This window comes from Mytilus trossulus, chromosome 5 (assembly GCF_036588685.1).
Source record: "Mytilus trossulus isolate FHL-02 chromosome 5, PNRI_Mtr1.1.1.hap1, whole genome shotgun sequence".
Classification (NCBI taxonomy): domain Eukaryota; kingdom Metazoa; phylum Mollusca; class Bivalvia; order Mytilida; family Mytilidae; genus Mytilus; species Mytilus trossulus.
The window spans coordinates 32246839-32270335 of NC_086377.1; the positions used below are offsets into that span (position 1 = coordinate 32246839).

General features: G+C 32.1%; 1 protein-coding gene across 5 annotated transcripts in view; it reads right to left on the minus strand.

Annotated features, from left to right (window-relative positions):
• Positions 1-2176: 2176 nt before the first annotated feature.
• The window catches only part of LOC134718764 (NAD(P)H-hydrate epimerase-like), a 96967-nt gene continuing 75646 nt past the window's right edge, over positions 2177-23497 (minus strand). For 4 of the 5 annotated variants that reach the window (XM_063581463.1, XM_063581465.1, XM_063581464.1 and 1 more), the window contains 4 exons: positions 14249-14357; positions 12588-12698; positions 4852-5113; positions 2177-3349 (listed from right to left, as the gene is read on the minus strand). In XM_063581463.1, coding sequence (XP_063437533.1) covers positions 3120-3349; positions 4852-5113; positions 12588-12698; positions 14249-14357 — 712 coding nt within the window. In that variant the 3' untranslated portion in view covers positions 2177-3119. Of the gene's footprint in view, positions 3350-4851; positions 5114-12587; positions 12699-14248; positions 14358-17558; positions 17725-23497 lie in introns of those variants that run through there. The other variant, XM_063581461.1, reaches the window with a different exon arrangement.

Genomic DNA, 23497 nt, shown 5'->3' on the forward strand with positions numbered 1-23497 from the left:
TAAAAGTACGAAGGCGACAAGATGGCATTACGACGGCAATAAATCCAGCTAAATGTAAGTTAATTTTTGCGCTTAAATACATTTAAAGTGCCATGCGCTATATTCAAGGAGAAAAAACAAGTCCATCTGCATGACCTTGACCTTTGGCCTTGAACGTAAAAAATGTCAGATCATTGCAAGGAGGAACAATATACCAAATGTGGTTAACATCGTTTGAGGCAGAAGAGTGTTCACAAGGGTGCCTTCGGCATATAATTTAAATGCATCGTAAGCTGTACACGACGTTTTTAGACATCGTATGGCCATCGTGCCATCATCGTAATCCATCGTGTAGCCTTCGTAATCCATCGTGTAGCCTTTGTGATCCATCGTGTAGGCTTCGGCTGAGATATTAAGCTTAAATAACCTTCTTCGGTTAACCTTCGTATGTCCATCTTTTAATTGCTATCGTATATAATTTCGGCACCATCCTATAGACTTCGTTATTCATCGTACTTGCTTCGGTCACTTTTTGGTATTTCAACGAGATCGGGATCAACTTCGTACGAACTTACAATTTTCGCATTCGGGTGTCCATCGTATATAAAAATCGGGACAGTGTGACGCGGGCAAGGATGTTCGCTCCTCTGTTAAAAAATAACAAGCTTTTTAAAAGACTATAATTATAAATTGATTGTATATAAATAAAGTAAAAAAAGTTTTAAAAAAATGAAGGGTCCGAATGCTTGTTTTCGAGATATAAGCCATTGAAAATTTGGCGGGAAATAATTCTATATAGACTTTTCATATATTTAACATTGGCCCCTTATTCATTGCAAAAACTATGAAAAAATAACAAGAATTTTATAAAATTTTGAAAAATGGCCTTTAAAACTTTATGTATTTAAATTATGAAAAGAAAAGTAGGGGTTAGTGGGCAAAATATTTTAATGACAATACATGGATAAAACCAGAGGATTCCGAAAATCTGGCAAAAAATAAAAAAATGGAGGAGCAAACATCCTTAAATATTTCTTCGCTTATACATAAGATGCTCCATGATCAATACTACCGTCATTTCAGTTCATTTATAATTGTATTGTACATCTCACACGCTCACTAATTGCACATCTTATTAGGACAGAAAATCATTTAATTCAATTGACGGCCTTTAGCTTAAGTGGGATATAAAATGATACAGTGAGAATTCGACATGACAATTTTATTAACTATGAAGTTATTCTCAGTACTTTATGCCAGAAGTGATATATAAACCAATATATAAGAAGAATTAAAAAAAAAGTGCGGATTGCTTTTTTTAAATTTTATTAGTGAATACTTTTGATTGTAACCATTCGTTTTGTATTTGTATATGATCCAGTCTCTTCGTATAATCCTGATGGTATTGTTAATATAAAAAAAGAAGATGTGGTATGATTGCCAATGAGACAACTATCCACCAAAAAACAAAATGACACAGACATTAACAACTATAGGTCACCGTACGACCTTCAACAATGAGTAAATCCCATACCACATAGTATGATAATCTGAAATTGTTGTATCTTCTTAGATGTGACCTACATTTAGAAGTGATTTTTGGATGATCGTAATTTCAGTTGCGTGCGTTCTCTTTTCCTTCTCGTACCTCTCTTTACTTTTAATCTTATTGAATAAATTTAAAAGTTGGGTTTTGTTGTCTTCTGTAAACGACCAAACCTCGCTTCCGATATCTTGTTCGACTTAAACTTTCGAGTTCCAATTCAAAGTCCGATTTTTTTTATATAAAAAAAAATTTTCCACCATCAATCAATGTTGAGACATAGCAAGAAATCGAGTTTTACTGTAGAGCATTGATGTTTCTAAAGTGTACAATGTTAAGAATGAACCGATATCCCCTGTAGAGTGGACACTATCTCTGATATATTGATCATAAAAAATGGGAGTGAACCCAGGTGCTACAAAAAGCGAAGTAGGTTCTGCATCTATGTGGCATTCGTCGTGTTACGGGTAAATATAGGTACTAGGGTCGTGTAATAAAAACGATGCGTGTAATATTACTATATCTTGCATTATATGAATCAAATAGAAGATATAGCTGTAGACTTTAATTTTTATTATTCTTATCGTTTATTCATCATTTTAGACCAGTTAAAACAGAAACGTAGGCAATATTGGTAACAAATAAGGTAAGTGGTCAACGAGAAACATGTATTTATGAATAACAAAAATCAACACAAATGTTTACTGAAAAGTGTCAACAATTTTTCTTATAACATAACTGCAAAAGCCAATGTAATGTTTACTAACACTGCTTTCTTTAAACATATGGTTATACACATGCCCATTGATTTTCTACTTTCAATATTGGGGTTAATGTTTACATCGTTAACAGTGTTAACGGTGTGACATGTTGAAATGTTCAACATATTGCACTGGTAGAGATGCGGCTTGAAGATAAACTTATGAAAACTGTTCAGTCCACTCCCATACCTGCCAACTGTTCGAAATGCCCATGGGGGTTTTGCGTGCAAGATGGCTGACTTAGTTTTAACTTCAAGGGGGCCTGCAATTACATTTTAATGTTGTTTTTTAGCTTCTTCATACCTTTATAAGCCTAAAATCATTGTAAAATTAATTGTTTTGTTTAAATTGTGGACAAAATTGCTCTTTCAAAACTTCAATTTGGGAACCTCCATGAGGGAAATCTCCCGCTAATAGTGACAGTTGGCAGGTATGCACTCCCACACCCGCTATACATCAAAGCTTATAAAGATGTTTCTTGAAATAATGCAGTTACGATCATCACGTTGACGCCAGTAATACACCAAACAGCTTAGTCATGTCAAAATATACTTCGCATTAATTCTTATCTCACAAAGTAAAATATATGACTTATAGAATTAAAAATCAGACTCCATCTTATTTCTGCATTTGATTTATAAACAGAAGATGGATGAGATATATGGTGAGTATATTGTACAAATATTACAATTACAATACGAAATTTTGATAAAGGCATAAAAATTTCAAAGGGATGCCGATTAAGCAATGCCAGCACTGAGTTATTGTACTGTCATATCTCAAATCAAAATACATGTATCATTTCACATAGTATTTACGAATTATAGTAATAAATATCAGTCACTCCCGTTTATTTCGGCATTTGATTTAAGTTCCACCACACATTCTGTACCGGGGTAAGGTGGCAGATTAAGTTCATATTTCTGAGCAAGAGATTTGGGTATAAATCGTCCACCAAGATAATGTGTCTTTCCGTTAAACATTTTAGCACACAGCTTTGGTGCAGTGAGTGATATCAATAACTCTGGTTTCAATCCATCTTCGCACCCTTTCTCAACATCCCAACCTAAAAAAACAGGAATCATAAAAATTACATCTATTTGTTCGCAAAATACAGTTTAAAACTCGTTAGTTTTCCCATTTGAACAGTTTTACACCAGTAATTATTTGGAGCCCTATAAAGCTTGCTGTTTGGTGTGAGCCAAGCTCCGTGTTGATTGCCGTACCTTGACCTATAATGTTTTTTTATAAATTGTTACTTGGATTGAGAGTTGTCTCATTGGCACTCATACCACATCTTCCTATATCTATAAGTACCCGTTTCCTACATCGTTACAGAACACAAAGCCTAAGGTTATGTAGGTATATAAATTGATTTAAAAAAACAATTATTTTGTATAAAAATCTTGTCTTTTATGTATCTTTATAGTCCAAATGTAAGTCTGCCTTTTTACCAAAAACGCTAGTAAGGAATAACAATGCGTTGTAGAATAATGATGGGATATCCATAAAGCGGAAGCGGAAGTAATATGTTTGTCGTTAAGGAAGTTAATGTCTAGTTGGTTAAATCGCTTGAAAATATCTGAATTCTGAGACGGAATGTAAAGTATTCTTCAATGTTATTACGAGGATTGTACAATGAGTTATATCCTTATTTTAAACTTTAATCAATATTGTCAATACTTTGATCATTATATACTGGTAAGAAAAGTATTTCGACCTGATGTTAATCTATACCAAAACATCTATTAACATGTTTCGCTTTGTAAAATCTTTGTCAAATAAACTCATTATAGATACCAGGACTAAATTTTATATATAAACCAGACGCGCGTTTCGTCTACAAAAGACTCATCAGTGACGCTCGAATCCAAAAAAGTAAAAAAAAAAAGAAAAAAAAAGCCAAATAAAGTACGAAGTTGAAGAGCATTGAGATTCAAAATTCCAAAAAGTCCTTAAATGTTACTGTTTGAAAATCGAGCTGATGTAAGAACCCTACAAAAAAACCTAACTTTTACGTATGTTTCGTATTGTAATATTACAACTATCATTAGCTATATATATAGCCGGACAACACAAGTTGTGAGTTTAAACACCTTTTCGGTAAGGTGCGCTAAAATTGTCTGATTCATGCAGAAAGTAAGTAATTTTGTCTCACTGACTCACTCACAAATTCAAACTGGTTGCAATGATAAACACCACCAATAATTTAAATATATATACATTGTACACCTGTATGTCTTGCTGTTCGGTGTGAGCCAATGTCCGTGTTGAAGACCGTATTTTGAGCTACATGTACAATGGTTTACTTTTACAAATTATGACTTGGACGGAGAGTTGTTTCATTTGCATTCATACCTAGACTTGCTACATGTCCCTTCCTAATGATGTTTTTTCTTTTTTTTTCAATTTTGCCCCTTTAATAATTTTACTGCAATAACTAGGAGATTACAGTTATACTGACATCTGTATTTCTCCAAGGGCAATCAATAGGCTGGCACTTATCAGTAAAGGGAATTGTAGAAAGTCTAACTCATACCACATCTTCTTAGATCTAGTTATTCTTACCAGATGGAACATCTATACTAGCTATGGGTACTTCAACGTTCTTGAGTGTTTCTAGTACGCTGGCAAAGTCTGACCGAGGTGGCCCTTTAAAGCTGAAGCCAAACAGAGCATCTACTACCAAGTTGTATGAATCACTGATCAGAGAAGCTTCGGATGGCAGAAATGATAAGAAAGGCATATCCATTCCCTCACACTGCTTAACTAAGCTTTGGAATAAAGGTTTGTTTGGACGTTTGGGGTAAAATATCGACGGTTTATATCCCTGAAAAATAAAAAAAAATGATCAATAGTTAGCCTGGCTCTTTCTTTTATCTAAAACTTTTCAAGGTAGAATATTGTAAACAGTTTTACCTTGAAAGTCAGTAGACTAGCAGTTCTATATTGTTTATATATGTCCCGAATATACATATAACAATAGTGTTACATGTATCAAGTAATTGTGTGCATAGCAGGAAGACTAAAAGTTTCAAAAACTTGTATGTTCATCTCACCAGTATTCACCAAGCTTCAAATAAACTCATAATAGATACCAGGACAAAATTTAGTATATACGCCAGACGCCGGTTCGTCTATAAAAGACTCATCAGCGACGCTCGAATCCAAAAAAAAGGCCAAATAAAGTATGAAGTTGAAGAGCATTAAGAACCAAAACTCCTAAAAGTTCAAAAATGAATTATGTCCTATCGAAGCTAACAGTTTTGAAAACCTGAATTCTTTCTCGTTGGCATTCATCTCATATACTGCAACCATTATAATATATTATGTAGACTTCATCCAGTTAATGTACAATCAATCAAGGCTGTATTTTTCTCTAGGGCTATTTTCATATCTTGCAACAATTAAACTGTATTGAATATACTTCATGGAGTTAATATACAATAACTTCAAGTTGTATGCGATGAATTTGGACACTTCGTTGCTGTATTTGGCAATATAAAACAACGGGCCATCAATTCAATATAGATTATTAGTACGAATGCAAACACTCGTCCGTCTAAATTGACAAGATATTGAATTTTTCTAACTATAACTTCCATATCATAACACCCAAACATGCGATGATTTCTTATTATTCTTCCCAAATGAAACATTAGTATTGTTAATTATCTCACACAAACAAAATGAGAGGAGACATTTGTAATAATGTTGCTTATCTTTCCTCTTTTTATTGTCAATTTGTATCTGCTTCTACCGTACCAGACAGTACACGGGGGCAAACAGAACGGATATTGTTAATAATTCAAGTAACCTTAATTAGTATGGATGAAATAAGGTTGTAATTTGTATGTTAATTTTAGCCAATAAGTCGGGTTTAATACAGGTTACTTATATCTTATATATCTTAATTATTCATATAACTGACTATTCTATCAGTTTAGATAATTATCTAATTGTGTTTCTAATCAACCAGCAGTTGTCCGCCCTCACAAACCACAAAACACCCTGTTTGTGACTGTTTCATTATGAAATGTCAAAACTGGTGCATGACATTAATTATCGAAAGCAGCACTAAATCTTTTACATACATATGTTTGGTAAACTAAGAACTATTTCATGCATGAACTCTATAGGAATATTTTTTGTTTAACACTTTTTACAATGTAAAAGGAAGATGTGGTATGAGTGCCAATAATACTACTCTCCCCAAAAATAAAAATGACAGACAGAAATTAACAATACTTATTATAGAATGCAATTAAAGTCTCACCTTTTCTTGCGTTCTCAGTTAAAAGGGGATATGTTGGCCATAAAGTGGTCAGTTCTCGAAATATAATTCGAGAAACGTAGGCAGATAAAGAAAACTACCAAATTCGTTTGTAACAAACGTTTAATTAAAGTCCTAAGAGCAGAAGCTTTCAAAATATACATATACAGTATGGTGCTCTACTGATTGAGAAACAATTAAAGCACACTTAGTAATTTGGAAATTTGTCATGAATAATAACAGAATTATCCCTATGTTGAACAGATATTTGTTTACAGGATCGAGTCTTTTTTAATGCAATTCCCTTGACGACAAAGTAACTGGATTATATGCGTTGTACATTAATGTAACGCTTCTGCAAAATAAGGGTAAAGGTAAAAACTTGTCTTTAGAACTAACACATGAGTTGTTACCTGAAACGACGATTTTTAGTATTTAAATCCTCGATGGAGTGTATGCTATTTCCTAGCTAACACAACAACCACTTGACAAACGAAATGCGTGTGTCAAACACGATCCGTGGGGTTACGCTCTTAATGGCAACATACAGTCATCAATCACAGACATATGTCCTTACAGTATGCCAAGCTGTTAAGGCTGCCGAGTATTTTAAAAGTATTCATAAATAAATCATGACGAGCATACATATGCCATCAACATCAAATAATACAATTTCCCTCCAAACATAAAATTTTATACAAGACAAAATTAGCTGTCTATTAATTTTGAAGTTTAACATTTTAAAACTGTGAACGGTGCAATGAAAACGAGATGCCTTTTAAAATTCATAAGTCAAGGAAAAAGTGACAATATCGTCGCCGTTTCAACAAATGAAAGAGTATGATAAATAGAACAAAACACTATATAATGAACTAACAATTGAGCAATTCATCCCTATCAAAAGCAGAGTTAACTTAGGTGAACATGAAGCACAGTAGTGATGTTCAAGCAAGAACAAATTTGATGACAAGTCTCATTCATTGATGTAACAATCGACGATTAGATGACGGGACGATATTAGGAATTACGACAAATTGCACATCTCCGTGATACACTTGATCAAAGTTATTATTTCGATTTAAGTAAAATGCAGTTTAGCATATAGGATTAAAATGCAGTTTAATATGGGATTATATTTACGACAAATTGCTCATATTCGTAATGTAAATTATCATAGTTTTGTTTCGATTACCATCATATAAGTGCAATACATCATCGTATTTATCAAACATAATTTATATATTTGATAAATAATCTATGGTTGCCATATTTTGAGAATTGATATATTCCACTTAACTAATATATTACATATCGGTATCAAAGGAGATTCAAATTAAATGTTCATGGTATAGAATAAAAATTCTGTCGTGACTCAAATTCCCCAATGATTGACTGTTTTTCTACTAAATATTCTGTTGTAAATATGAAGATTTAATTTGTCTGGCAAACTATGAGATGATTAGAAACATCAAAAAACTTTTGACATATGAAATCCACTTCTGACAAATTTGATACCATGCAGAAATTGGACTGACAAACGTTACATCACTATCTCAATGAGCATCCGTTACTAAAATGAACTTTTGTATATATTTTGTTTTATTTGTAATTTCTTGTTATTATATTATATACATTAGAAGATCGAATAGCATTGTTTAAGACGAAATGTATCTTCAAGGCGTCGTCTTTTCATTAGTAAATCCCAATTGCGGAAATAGTTCATGACATAAAGCAAATTCAAAAAGAAAAAACAAGTTGCTTTCTTTAAAAAAAGAAAAGCAATACATGAACCTAAGACCGCTCACTGCCGGGTCATCAAAAGATTGTTGTTGAATTGAAATAATTGACTGTGAATATAAGAAGCCAGTTGAAAGGATATATTTACAGCTTCTATTTGAATAGTTATTTTAAAGCTCGACTATTTCATTTATTACTTGGGAATGTACATAATTTTTCCGATGATAACCCTTTGGCAAATCATAATTACTACTAACCGGATGACTTACGCAAATTGCACAAACCTACTCAGTTTGCTTTGTACATTTGTAATGTGGAATTCTGGATGCATTTATTTTATCTATCATATCTTTATATTTTTTCCTACATGAATGCCTTTATATTCTCAACTCGTATTTGAAGCTGTCTTTACTCATGGAAGATGCTGTATGCGATGAAACCTGTGGCATGCAATAGATTTGGACCTCTTAATATGAAAGACTAATTTTGGTCTCATAAAAAAATCTCAAATTTTAAGGATTTCCTGATTTTACTTAAATCAATTCAAACATTCTACTGGGAAACTTAGTTTTGCCTTCTTAATTCAGAAGTTTATGAATACCTGTACATACTTTCAAAATAAGTTTTAACCAAATTATATAAAAAGGTATGTATATATAAAAAGATACCAGAATTAAAATGATGTACGCCAGACACGAGTTCAGTAGATACAAAAAAAGCATCAGTGACGCTCGAATGAAAAAAGTTAAAAGGCTAAATACATTACAAAGTTAAGGAATCTATTCATTGGGTAGACAATCCTTTAAATTGGCTTTTCGAAAAGGTCAAAGTTAATAATAGGACAGTGACTCAAAAAAGAAACAAAAGAGAAACAACTCGAGGTCAGAATACTGTTAGAAATGATCACCGTTTCGAAAGTCACATATGAAGCTCTTTCTGCCGTGTCCTGAATTTAGATAACAAAAACGAAAATAAGCTATCACGAGTGAATTTAATACTATTTTATACTAAAACGGTATGAAATAATCAACATTATGGTTGTAATTAAATTTTGTTGTGATTGTTGTAAAGTTGTGAGTTGCAAGGATTTAAAACCATGCTTTATGAATTGAAAACACACAAGTATTTTTATTCACGACTGTTTAAAATTTAGATATTTACTTTTATCTTATTTTCCGTTTTATGGATATATTACAAAACAAAAAAATAAATAATAATTACTCATAAAACCTAAATACTAAAATGGTATGAAATAATTAACGTCGAAATATAATGATTAATTGTTTATAAACATTTTTTTGTAGGTTGAAGAATTTATTAAGATTAAATTTTTATGTTTCCTTTACAAATGAATTCTTAAAAATACCAAAGCAGAGTATCTTGTAATATAAAATACTTATTTCTTAATTGCAACTCTGAAAATATTATGATTTTAATCATGATTGTTAGTTTCCTCAGGAACATAAATACAGTTTATATTTTGCATATATTTCTTTGATTCTGATTGAATTGAATACTTTTGATAAGATCATCTTTCTGTTTTTCGATCAAATATCAATATGTTAACCAGATTCTTCTCTCCCGTAAGTCTATGATGAAATACACACTCAGTATCCCGTGGTTAAATCTTCAAACATAATTAATTCACATGTTATTGAGACAACATACAGTACCATGTTATAATTGACCCAGATACAAACAGTGTACAATGGTCGTTTTAAAACAAATATAATTGCGTCGTCATGGGTCATCAAGGGACCATATCAAAGACGTAGCTACATGTAACAACCTGTTAATACCTGTATAAATGACCGAAAACTTTCTAGACGTTCCGAGAATTTTATTCTGACTTCCGGCCGAGAGATATCGAGTGGCCCATAGACACATCCAAAACTCACCAATATATAAGCATGAACCCCTGAGGGGGTTCATGCAAAAACAAACAAATAAATCACAGCGAGGTAAAGTAACGTGATTCCAATTTACAGACAAACTGTAAAACCAGTCGTTATAATTCTTTGATTTTAGACACAGTGTGAATGCGAATCGTCAAATGAAGTAACTTCAAAGCCAGTAAACATGTCATTTTGTCATACAAATGCTGGCAATTATTGATATATTCTATACAAAACAATATGTTTTGTAATAAACTAAGGAATAATAGTCACAAAGGATTTCCGATCTAATACACACGATACACACAATACAGCTCTAATTTCTGTAATGTATGATGTATGTTAATTTGTGTAGTGATATATTTGTTATTAATTGTATTGTTCTGCTCGTGTCTTGTCTAACTGGGAGCATTCGACAGATCTCATTATTCTAATGAATCCCAGGGTATTGGAATACAATCAGCTGCTATTTTGATCACATAAAAAGAGACCCATCCTTATGCATTTGTATTTGTAGCTTCATTACATCTTCACATAGATAAAACGTTTATAAAGCATAAGTAAATTAATTGTAAAGCATGGAATGATCCTTTAAGAAATATCTTTCATTGAAATTCAAAAAGATCAACACAAAATCAACAAGAGTGCACACACTGAAATGTCTCGCCTTCTTTACTAATCATTGATATTATGTTGATAGTCCTAAGTATAAAGCTTTATTACAACTGTCACATAAACTTAACATTAACCAAGACAGCTTAACAAAGACTAATGAACCATGAAAATGGGGTCAAGGTCAGATGAACCATGCCAGGCAGATATGTAGAGCTAACAATGCTTCCATACATTAAATATAGTTGACCTATTACTTATAGTTTAAAAAAAATAGACCACAACATAAATACTTATCACTGTGCAATGTGCCGTAAAATTAAGGTCATGGTCAAATAAAACGTACGGGACATATAGATCATAAAATATTTCCATACACCAAATATAGTTCACCTTTGGCATATAATATTAAATGACATCTGCCCGCTAGACATATACACCTTACAATCATTCCATACAACAAATATAGTAGACCTATTGCATAAAGTATAAGAAAAACAGACCAAAACACAAAAACTTAACTATAACCACAAAACCATGAAAATGAGGTCAAGGTCAAATGAAATCTGCCCGCTAGACATGTACACATTACAATCATTCCGTACAACAAATATTGTAGACCTATTGCATAAAGTATAGGAAAAACAGACCAAAACACAAAAACTTAACTATAACCACTGAACCATGAAAATGAGGTCAAGGTCAGATGACACCTGCCAGTTAGACATGTACACCTTACAGTCCTTCCATACACCGAATAAACTAGTCCTATTGCTTATAGTATCTGAGATATATGGACTTGACCACCAAAACTTAACCTTGTCCACTGATCCATAAAATGAGGTCGAGGTCAAGTGAAAACTGTCTGACGGGCATGAGGACCTTGCAAGGTACCCACATACCAAATATAGTAATCCTATTACTTATAATAAGAGAGAATTCAACATTACAAAAAATCTGAACTTTTTTTTCAAGTGGTCACTGAACCATGAAAATGAGGTCAAGGACATTGGACATATGACTGACAGAAACTTCGTAACATGAGGCATCTATATACAAAGTATGAAGCATACAGGTCTTCCAGCTTCTAAAATATAAAGCTTTTAAGAAGTTAGCTAACGCCGCCGCCGCCGTAGCCGCCGCCGGATCACTATCCCTATGTCGAGCTTTCTGCAACAAAAGTTGCAGGCTCGACAATAAAATCATTTGTAGTGAAAATCAAAAGGATAGGTTTGGTAGTTCCCAAATGTGTCTACTCTCGGCTTTAACGTGTATTTAATTTATTATGCTGTTATAAAGTGGTTTCGCTCAAAACGGACTTTAAAAACTAATTGACACATTCCTTCCTAATTTCCATTCTTATTTTTATTAAAAAATAATATTTGCTTTTATTTGTTTTGTTCGGTATATCATTTCTCTAAATGTAGCATTTGTTATATCTCATAATTTTATTGAGTTCCAGGGTATTGGAATAACATTATCTGCCGTTCTGATCACATAAGCAGAAACTCATCCTTATAAATGAGACTTGTTTTCAAGAAACATTACTGAATCCAAACAAAAAAGAAAGCCAACTATGATAGGTGAAAAAAATTCGCAATGAGCAAAGTTTTGTGCCTTCAAGGCCAGGGGTAATCAAACATTTTCTACATACAAAAATGTCTGACATTGCATTTTGCTTAGGGACTTTTCCTCGTTGCTCGATATTTTTTTTTTATTTTTCTCTTTGTTGTGCATGTTGTGTAATAGTACAAATTGTATACATTTATGTATGTATATATACGTACAAAAAGCTTGAGATGTCGGGCTGCCACCAAGCCGTCACCACCATTGTTTCCGGGTCCACAACACACAAGTATGGCACCACTATCTCTCGTCATTTTTTCTAAGGCAAAAGTCTGTAAAATAATGTGTGACAATTGCCATGAAATTTAAAAAACAACATATTACAGAAATACTTATTGTATATTTTGATATTGGATACAATTTGATTTGAATGTCTGTAACAAGTGTTAAACAATTCGTATTGCTCATCTTTTAACTTTTCTGAATTGTTGTATATGACTAATAATAATTACATGTTGTTTTGCAGGTGTTTTATTTCTTATAGTCATGTGTCCATTCGACTCATTGTTTTCTTTGTTTTTAATCACCGTGTTTCAGTATTGGTTTCAATTCAATAAGTTGTATAACACTTGTATTCGTGTTGTTAAATCTTTAAATTTCAGTGAAATGATTTGTTTTTGTTCATTTCGGTTTTTTTACTTGGTGCCATGGTGTTTGGTATTTTCCTCCCGCGGTAAATTAAAACATAATCCTTCTTTTTTCTCTTTGTTTTCAATGTATCAAAAGTTTGATGTAAAATATCGTATTAAACAGTCAAATTGAGAACATTGTCCCATTTAATTAGGATCAAAAGATTACTTTTTCTCATTTTGTTTTATACGTTTCATTCTGTTAAAATACTAATAAATCCATACTTGAAAGACTTCAATTTTATATAATAGTACCACGTAATTAACCAACGACTCCTCGTTATTGTTTTTTTTTATTTGTAAAACTTCATCTCTCAATTTACAATACGTAGTACTGAATCGGATTCAACATCGGCCTCAATTAATCAAGATTATACGAAGACAAATACGATTAAAACTCACTGATGAAATGGAATATGTAAATTTTAAATCACGTGTTAATTGTCTTGACATTTTCTCGATGCTGTAAATCCAGACTCCATAGACATGTTGGTTAAATGCTAGGTATAATAATATTGATTAAGTTCTTTTTGAAGAGGGTAAATGCCGCAACACGTGAGACGGAGTTGAACAATGAAGAATTAAGGCAAAATGTCTACAATGTTTTTCAGAACAATTAACACTGTTGACATAATTCTCTTGCAAATCTCTCGTCAGAAGTGCGCATTGCGGTAAATGAACTCATTACTACATGTACTTATACAGTCTAAACAATCTGTTCGTTTGAACGCAATACCCCGTTTTGTCAACATAAGACTGATCAGTGACGCTCGAATAAACAATAACATCAAAAGTCATATTAAAGTAAGAAAATTTAAAAACAAACTATTTTCTCAATTAATATTGTTAGGGTTTACAGAAAAGAAGATACTGTAGTGTGATTGCAATAACTACAATTGTAACACAACGGTTGTCACATATGGAGCAGGATCTGCTCACCCTTAGGGAGCACCTGATATCACCCCAATGTTTTGGTGGGGTTCACTTTGCTTAGCCTTTAGTTGTGTACCATCATTTATTTGTTTGTCTTTTTCTTTTTACCATGACTTTGTCAGTTTAATTTCGATGTGTGAGTTTGATTGTCTCCTCTTTCTTTTTTTAAATAAAGGAACTATTAGTTGTTTTGCTTTGGGTTTTTGTGTAAATGGAAAACCAAATTACCATTTATTCATACAAATCGTAAACTCACTAACCTTTGCTATCGCCACAGCACAACTATACCCAGCCAGTTCCATTAGCTGATCCACACTAAAAGCATACTCTGTAAATAATTCCTCATCAATTTGCTGTGCTTCTTCTTGACTGTAAAAAAGGACTGTATAATTTAAGATAAATGTTAAATGAAACCTAAGTTTATTTTTTACAAAGGAGGTTACATAGATTGAAATTCTATTCTTACATAAACAATTCTTAAACCAAAGACTATATGAAAGGTTAGTCAGACATGTTCAAGAACGGACAAAGAACACTAAATCAATAGTCTTTTGAAGATAACATTTGACCATGTTCATGTTGACAAACTCTAAATTAATTGCAGTCTAGGGATAATAAAAATATCTTTATTATATCTTTTATTTGTAATCATCATCATCAATATTGTGCTGATATTATGATTAAGTTTTTTTTAATTTGAGATACATGTATATAACCAATTAGTCGCCGATATGTCGTTTAGTTATGGTTAATGTCATGAATTAAAGTCTTTTTCTAAACTTAACAACTATTGCCGTGTTAGCCAATATTGATATGCATATAACTTTCAGTTTGCCGTAGTATGTTGAGGCAAATAAGTTCAAAGAGCGTTACATATAGAAAAAAGTTGAATAAACAAATCCTGCCAATATGCACATCTACATAGTTTGTCCTTATTATATAAAACGTTTCATGAATTATGTTGTTTGTTTTCAGAGAAGTTGCGATGCCAATTACAGGACTAACGAATTGACGAACAGACATAGAGACAGATATATATACAGACGGACAGACAGATGTACAGACGGACGGGTTTCAACATTATACCCGACGTTGGGTATACAAATCTTTGGATGAAAAATATATAATTGTACACTGAAATATGCGTTAAAGTTGAAGGTTTGAAACCATACAAAGATTAAGATTGACTGAGCAATGACATAGACATAGAAAAAAAAACAACCAAAAAAACTCATTAGTCAAAAAACGACTACGACTTACAACAGTTTACCAAAACATACTTATGTCTGAGCAACACAAACGCCTCAATAATCGGAATGACATTATGAGCTATGGATAGATTAGCAAACTTATTTCTCATAATAGATGGTCTTTTGACATTTTGGTTAAGAAGGAATATTCAAGATTATGTCAAAATCTATATGAACAAAACTAAGTTAAATATTCAAATAAACGCTTCAAAACTGCATAATCAAATTATATTCGTTATTCATTGATTTGTCATACATGTCATAAAGGAAGTAGTTTTAGCACACATATTCTTAATTTCATGATATTCAAATGTTCTGGAAGTCTAACATCAATCATTTTGACAGTAATAATACATTTCAATCATGTACATTGATGGTGTATGATTTGCAATAATATGAAAATAGTCGCAGCAATTTCCACAAAGTCGCAGCCTAATCTCAATACAATGAACCATACTGTCTGCTGAGAAACTGTTAGTCTCTCGAGAGTATCTTTAACCCATAACCACATTTTTCGGTACTGACATGAAATTCGGATATTGCTTTTCTCCAAGTTTGCTGTTAAAAAATTTCGAACTTATTTTAAATTAAGGGATGTATCTGCGTCAACAATAGATTTGTTTCCTTCCTCGGATATGGCTTGAGTTTCTGTCCTTTTTTATTCCTCGAAAAGGTTCATAACAGCTTTTGAACTTTAAAATATGTTGGATTCCAAAATTAATTGATGGAAAACGCATCTGTTACAATAAATTAGTACCGTTAATGACAGTGTTCAGAAATTAGTATGGCGTTCATTATTACTGAACTAGTATATATTTGTTTAGGGGCCAGCTAATGGACACCTCCAGGTGCGGAAATTTCTCGCTACATTGAAGACCTGTTGGTGACCTTCCGCTGTTGTTTTTTCTATGGTCGAGTTGTTGTCTCTTTGATACATTCCCCATTTCCATTCTCAATTTTATTAATGCATGTAATGATTAAAGTAACAATCTTCAAAAGACGCTTTTAAGTTCATGATGTGGAATAAAATATCGGAATCACTTTTCTAAAAGCTAAATGAGAGTTTAATCAAATTATACTATACTAAGAGAAGACACTTAGGCAACACTATCTTCACATGAAGTAATATCGATGTGAGAAAGACTAAAACAGAAAGAGCGAACGTTTTGATTTTTGTTTTCTTTTTATTAAGTCAATATAGTAATACAAATGGAAAATCTTTAAAAAAATAAATCTCTAAAGGAACTTAGGTTGTCAAGCGTGTATATCTGATTTTCAACTTGATTATTAAATACAATCACGTCTACATTTTACTAATATAGGAAAGAAGTACAAAAAAGGAGTAAAAAAGGTAAACAAAACAAAACCTTGTTGGTTGAATTTATTAACAGTTCATTTCGTAGCAACATCATGAAGTTTAATGATGCAGTGAAGTTTTTTATGGTATTCATCATCGACACAAATAAGAAATAAATTCAACGTAAAAATCATTATAATAATAGATATCAAATATAAAGTTTTAGTGAATATCACTTGTTCATAAAATCCTCAACCGATGTTCTACACAGCCCAGTGTAGAATAACGTAATTGATATAGCCCAAAAGACAACGACACATAAGGGAAACATAAGTATTGGTGCGATATCATTTAAAAAAAAAAACATATACCCAATCTGAACATGCACTTGTCTCTGGAAATAATTTCTTATAGCGACCCATTATACTTTCACTTCTATAACAAATTTATGAGAGCTATGCTATGATGTATTCCTGACTATCTATGTCTAATGCAAACCTGAAATAAAGCGACATAACCCAAGGGCGGTGACAGTGACGTTACCAAAATATTAACTTGATATTTGTTAGATAGTATTCATCACTGTGCATAACTTACACCGAGTAAAGTTGAGGAAGAAAAATGATAAATTGAGACAACGGTAATTTCACAATTTTTCCATTCAAATAAGCCTAGTTTTGTGTTGACAGATTGAATATTTGGTGTTTAATGCAACTTCAACACTATTGTTCTATGTTGCGGCCGTCAATTCTGATTGATGGAAGAAGCCGAAGTGCTCGTACATATCCAACGACCTATGACAGGAAAACTGATAATCCAAGTCAATTTAAATTGAAGTCGAGTGCACCTGGTACGTGAGGGATTCGAATTTTGACTGGCTAGTGATAAAATAGTCCCAATACTTAGACCACTTGGCCACAGAGGCCCCTACTATGGGAAACAATTGCCCAATATTTGTCAGTTGAAATTGTGCGTTCAAAGAATAACATTACTATGAAAATATTATAATCATGTGTGTCTTACCTTAAGAATGTAGGCCCATCATATGAAAGTGATTTTTCTAATCCCTTTTCAGTATTACATGTATATTTGCGTCGAACAGACAGTGCTTTTAAATAAAATTTGGAAATGTCCATGTCTGTTTTTCTATTATTCCTTATCAATGTTTGATATATTTTTTTGATGACTGATCAATATAACTACCTTGCAGCATTATTATACATTTATGATTTTTCATTTGACGTCAAGGATTTACGGCGTATTCATTATTCTACTAATCAGTAGTTAAGGTAATACGATAGGAGAATACCTAACAAAAGAGTATAACAGGCGACAGCAACACATTGTCAATAACTTAGAGGACAAACATAGAGCAAGAACAAACAATTTGAGGCTCTGAAAAACATTATCCCTGAACTAGTACATACTTGTTTAGGGGCCAGCTGAAGTACGCCTCCGGTTGCGGGAATGTCTCGGTACATTGAAGACCTGTTGGTGATCTTCTGCTGTTGTTTTTTTCTATGGTCGGGTTGTTGTCTCTTTGTCATATTCCCCATTTCCATTCTCAATTTTATGTTGATCAACTTGACAAGTGTACTTAAAAAACAGATGACTAGTCTACCTCAATAAAGACGACTAGAATATATTTCATAACTAAGAACATGATGTACAGTAGTTGTCATTTGTTTATGTAATATATACGTGTTTCTCGTTTCTCGTTTTGTTTATATAGATTAGACCGTTGGTTTTCCCGTTTGAATGGTTTTACACTAGTAATGTTGGGGCCCTTTATAGCTTGTTGTTCGGTGTGAGCCAAGGCTCCGTGTTGAAGGCCGTACTTTAACCTATAATGGTTTAATTTTTTAATTTGTTATTTGGATGGAGAGTTGCCTCATTGGCACTCACACCACATCTTCCTATATCTACTTGTATATGGGATATACATTTCCAAACTAATCCGGTATTAAAGATTTTGCATATGCATAATATGGGATATACATTTCCAAACTCATTCGGTATTCAAGATCTTGTATATGGGATATACATTTCCAAACTCATTCGGTATTTAAGATCTTGTATATGGGATATACATTTTCACACTCATTCGGCACTTAATTTTTTTTGTGCATATGTATGATATGGGATATACATTCCCAAACTCATTCGGTATTCAAGATCTTGTATATGGGATAATCATTTCCAAACTCATTCGGTATTTAAGATTTTGCATATGCATGATATGGGATATACATTCCCAAACTCATTCGGTATTCAAGATCTTGTACTAGTATATGGGATATACACTTCCAAACTTATTCGGTATTCAAGATCTTACATCTGCTATTTATTAATTGTAAAACGTCACCAGTAGCGGAGCAGAAAGTTGATGAACCAGGGTTATACTAAAGAACGTCTCGTCGTACTTAAAGGTTCAACGGAAGATACCAAGATATTGTTGATAAATATTCCGTAACAACATCACGATTACACACAATGGTCTTGAAATATAGATTCTAGGTATCATCTTAATAAAGTGAGGTTTTGGTTAATTTGTTTGTTTGAAATTTCTTTCTTTCAAGGTTACCAGAATGTTTTGGAATATCCAACTGCGGAGACGTAAAACGCCGATTGCAAGTTGCAACTCTCATACAAATGAAAGGTTATCTAGTTATGAAACAAAGTTTAATACACCAATTTGAATTTTTATCGGAGTTCTTTATTTTTGTTATTTTACTTTTTTCACAATGGGGAGATCTTATCTTTGTTCATAGTGTTGCTGTGTAAAATTTTCTCTTTTTTAACAATTGCCTTTGTCAAACCCATAAAACAAGGTAATGCATCGTTATTCAAAGACAATAACTCCTTTAAGATGTCTACTAACAATATCATCCAAGTTGTCTTATTCCTAGATGTTATCTTTCCCGTCGTTTATATGCTTCTAACATTTCGAATAATATTTTGCTTAATAGCAATTAAATTTGAAAACAACAGAATCATATATAATAACACTTTAAAGGTAGACATTTCAGCTAGGGTTACCTAACACAGGATTATATCTGATTGTTATTTTGGCTAAAGTAAAGTCCTGAGTGTTTGTGTTAATTTGTCCTGTGTTTTTGTCACGTAATGTTGTCAATTTAGCTGTATTTTTAATGTTGCCATATATGCGACAGATTTGGCACACCATATAACCAAGTTCAATCCATCATTTTTTTCTTCTTAAAAGTCATGTAACAAGTCTGAAATATGATTTTTTTTATCAAATAGTCTGCTTCTATTTATTTTGTTGCAGTTCAGTGTTTCTGTTGCTACGCTGTTTATAGTTGGTGTGTTTCCCTCGATTTTTTTTTAATCCCGATTTGATCTTCACTCAACCGATTTAGGACTACTGCACTTTATACTAGCATTTATGTACTATACAATACAACTTTAACTTTTATGTACTATAAAATACCACTTCAACCTGTTTGTACTCTCTAGATGATTTAATAAGTACAAATGTAAACAGCAAACAAATAATATTTTTAGTACATGTACGTACTAATGAGTTGTTTTGTATCGCTAAATTATCTTGTTGTCCAGCGTTTTTTATAGTTTCAATAATACAGACTTTTCAAACCATAGTCAAGTGTGAATATTAACAATCAACTATTTAGACCATTTGATATAATTAGTTTTTGAACTGCACAGATGTTCGTCGTATATAATATAACCATAACATATTTGTATCAGGTATTGGTTTGAGACGAACTGTTTCCAAATCGCTTACATATATTCAACCCAATTAATGTATCAATATATTTAATATTCTAACATGACGTCCTTCAAACGCTTTGAGTACATACCCGTAGTAAAATATGAATATATTGTTTGGGCTGTTCCGATCGCAATCCCACGTCATATGTTTTTTTATGAATAAGGTAACCGACTTCATAGAACGATGACATTAGAATATAAGCATTTTACGGGAAAATACACGCTTATGAAACCGAAAATCATCACAACAAGGAAACGTAAACAAAAAATGCTAAAATGTGGTATAGCCATTTTTTATACAGATAAGATATATAAGAAAATTAACATTTAAATTCTTCAAAATCTATCTTAATACGTTATTGTAAATAGCTTAAACATGCCACTTATTTAGTTTGCTCCGTTCTTTTACGCCAATTGAACAGTGCGTTTATTTATGGGAACGGCAAATATGTGCCTCTACCTAAGGTAGCAATAAACAGTTAGGAAAAAATACAAAAATTTGCCCTTATGAATTTTACCATTCCCTTTTCATTGCTTTCTTGCAATATCAAGCTTACTGTTTGTGTCATATATGGGCATATGTATGTAATCAGAATCTTCCATAGATTTTATTTTCAGTATATAAAATGGTAAAATATAATTTCTTTTTGGTGTAACCATGGCAACAATCTGCATTTATTTGTTATAAAATATTGCAAAAAGGGGGGGAAAGATGTCACATATTTCCCCAAAATTTGACTAAAAGTAGAATTTCAATTGCTTGAAGTAATACCTTTTCTGAAACTGTGTACATATATCATTCTGCAAATCCAATGAAAATCATGTGTCTTTCATCTCATTTTTTTGTAAAATTGCGTCAAAAACTTCGTGTAGAAAAAGAGTGTTTGTAAACAGTACATTAATTTCTGGACCGATGGCCGGTCTAGCTATGAAAATACGGACTGTCAAACAGAAAACAGCCCATAAAACATGTAAAAAATAATCTTGATGCTCTTATAAACCACCTTTGAAGGCTAAATTAGCACTCATCTGTCTAAAAATGAATTTTATTACACAATAACTTTCCTATTTGAAAAATCCACAGGGGCCATAATGCGAAACTAATCTCCTAACTGTGTATTGCTACCTTAATAGTAAATATTTTTTTCAAATTCTCCCTTTTAACTTATTTTCTGAGTTCTGCTAGCTAAAACGAGTAAAATGGCCTTTTATTTTTTTAAATTGGTTGAGTAATGAATATTTTATGAAGGTTAGCAGTTGACACTGAAACGCGACAAAAACTGATTTTAAGAAAGGTGCCAAGTCAAAGTGTAAAATCTTGTCTCTACCTCAAGTTTTAGCCAAATCTTAAAAACTGTACCTCTTTTGTCAGTTTTTTAATGTTGAATATCATAATAAGATCTCTGATGATGCACCATTGTACAAAATTGAGCAATTTTAAGCATAAAAATGTTAATCTTTATGCTTATTGCATACCAAAGACTTGATTAAAAAACTTGGTGATAGGGAATCAATTTCTTACATCTGATTTAACTATACATCTAATATATGCCAAAATGTAACATGAAATCTTGATAAAAACAATAATATGATATATTCGCAAGAAAAAAACCAACGCGTTCAATACTTGGGCTACTACATGCAGCCCAATCCATCAGAAGCAAGCGTTAAATCGATAGAGTACAAATATAAGCCTAGTGTCAAAATGTCTAATTTTGGTTGCTAAGGACTGTAAACAATAAAATTGACTCATAATGTCATTGTTAAACACTTAATTTACTCAGAAGTTGATTTTGAATCTAAATATCAATAGATTTATTGCATGAAAAGTCTTAAATTGTACAATTCTGAGCTTGGTAAGTATGCCATAAGGTAGCAATAAACAGTTAGGAAAAAATACAAAAAATTGCCCTTATGAATTTTACCATTCCCTTTTCATTGCTTTCTTGCAATATCAAGCTTACTGTTTGTGTCATATATGGGCATATGTATGTAATCAGAATCTTCCATAGATTTTATTTTCAGTATATAAAATGGTAAAATATAATTTCTTTTTGGTGTAACCATGGCAACAATCTGCATTTATTTGTTATAAAATATTGCAAAAAGGGGGGGAAAGATGTCACATACTTCCCCAAAATTTGACTAAAAGTAGAATTTCAATTGCTTGAAGTAATACCTTTTCTGAAACTGTGTACATATATCATTCTGCAAATCCAATGAAAATCATGTGTCTTTCATCTCATTTTTTTGTAAAATTGCGTCAAAAACTTCGTGTAGAAAAAGAGTGTTTGTAAACAGTACATTAATTTCTGGACCGATGGCCGGTCTAGCTATGAAAATACGGACTGTCAAACAGAAAACAGCCCATAAAACATGTAAAAAATAATCTTGATGCTCTTATAAACCACCTTTGAAGGCTAAATTAGCACTCATCTGTCTAAAAATGAATTTTATTACACAATAACTTTCCTATTTGAAAAATCCACAGGGGCCATAATGCGAAACTAATCTCCTAACTGTGTATTGCTACCTTAATAGTAAATATTTTTTTCAAATTCTCCCTTTTAACTTATTTTCTGAGTTCTGCTAGCTAAAACGAGTAAAATGGCCTTTTATTTTTTTAAATTGGTTGAGTAATGAATATTTTATGAAGGTTAGCAGTTGACACTGAAACGCGACAAAAACTGATTTTAAGAAAGGTGCCAAGTCAAAGTGTAAAATCTTGTCTCTACCTCAAGTTTTAGCCAAATCTTAAAAACTGTACCTCTTTTGTCAGTTTTTTAATGTTGAATATCATAATAAGATCTCTGATGATGCACCATTGTACAAAATTGAGCAATTTTAAGCATAAAAATGTTAATCTTTATGCTTATTGCATACCAAAGACTTGATTAAAAAACTTGGTGATAGGGAATCAATTTCTTACATCTGATTTAACTATACATCTAATATATGCCAAAATGTAACATGAAATCTTGATAAAAACAATAATATGATATATTCGCAAGAAAAAAACCAACGCGTTCAATACTTGGGCTACTACATGCAGCCCAATCCATCAGAAGCAAGCGTTAAATCGATAGAGTACAAATATAAGCCTAGTGTCAAAATGTCTAATTTTGGTTGCTAAGGACTGTAAACAATAAAATTGACTCATAATGTCATTGTTAAACACTTAATTTACTCAGAAGTTGATTTTGAAT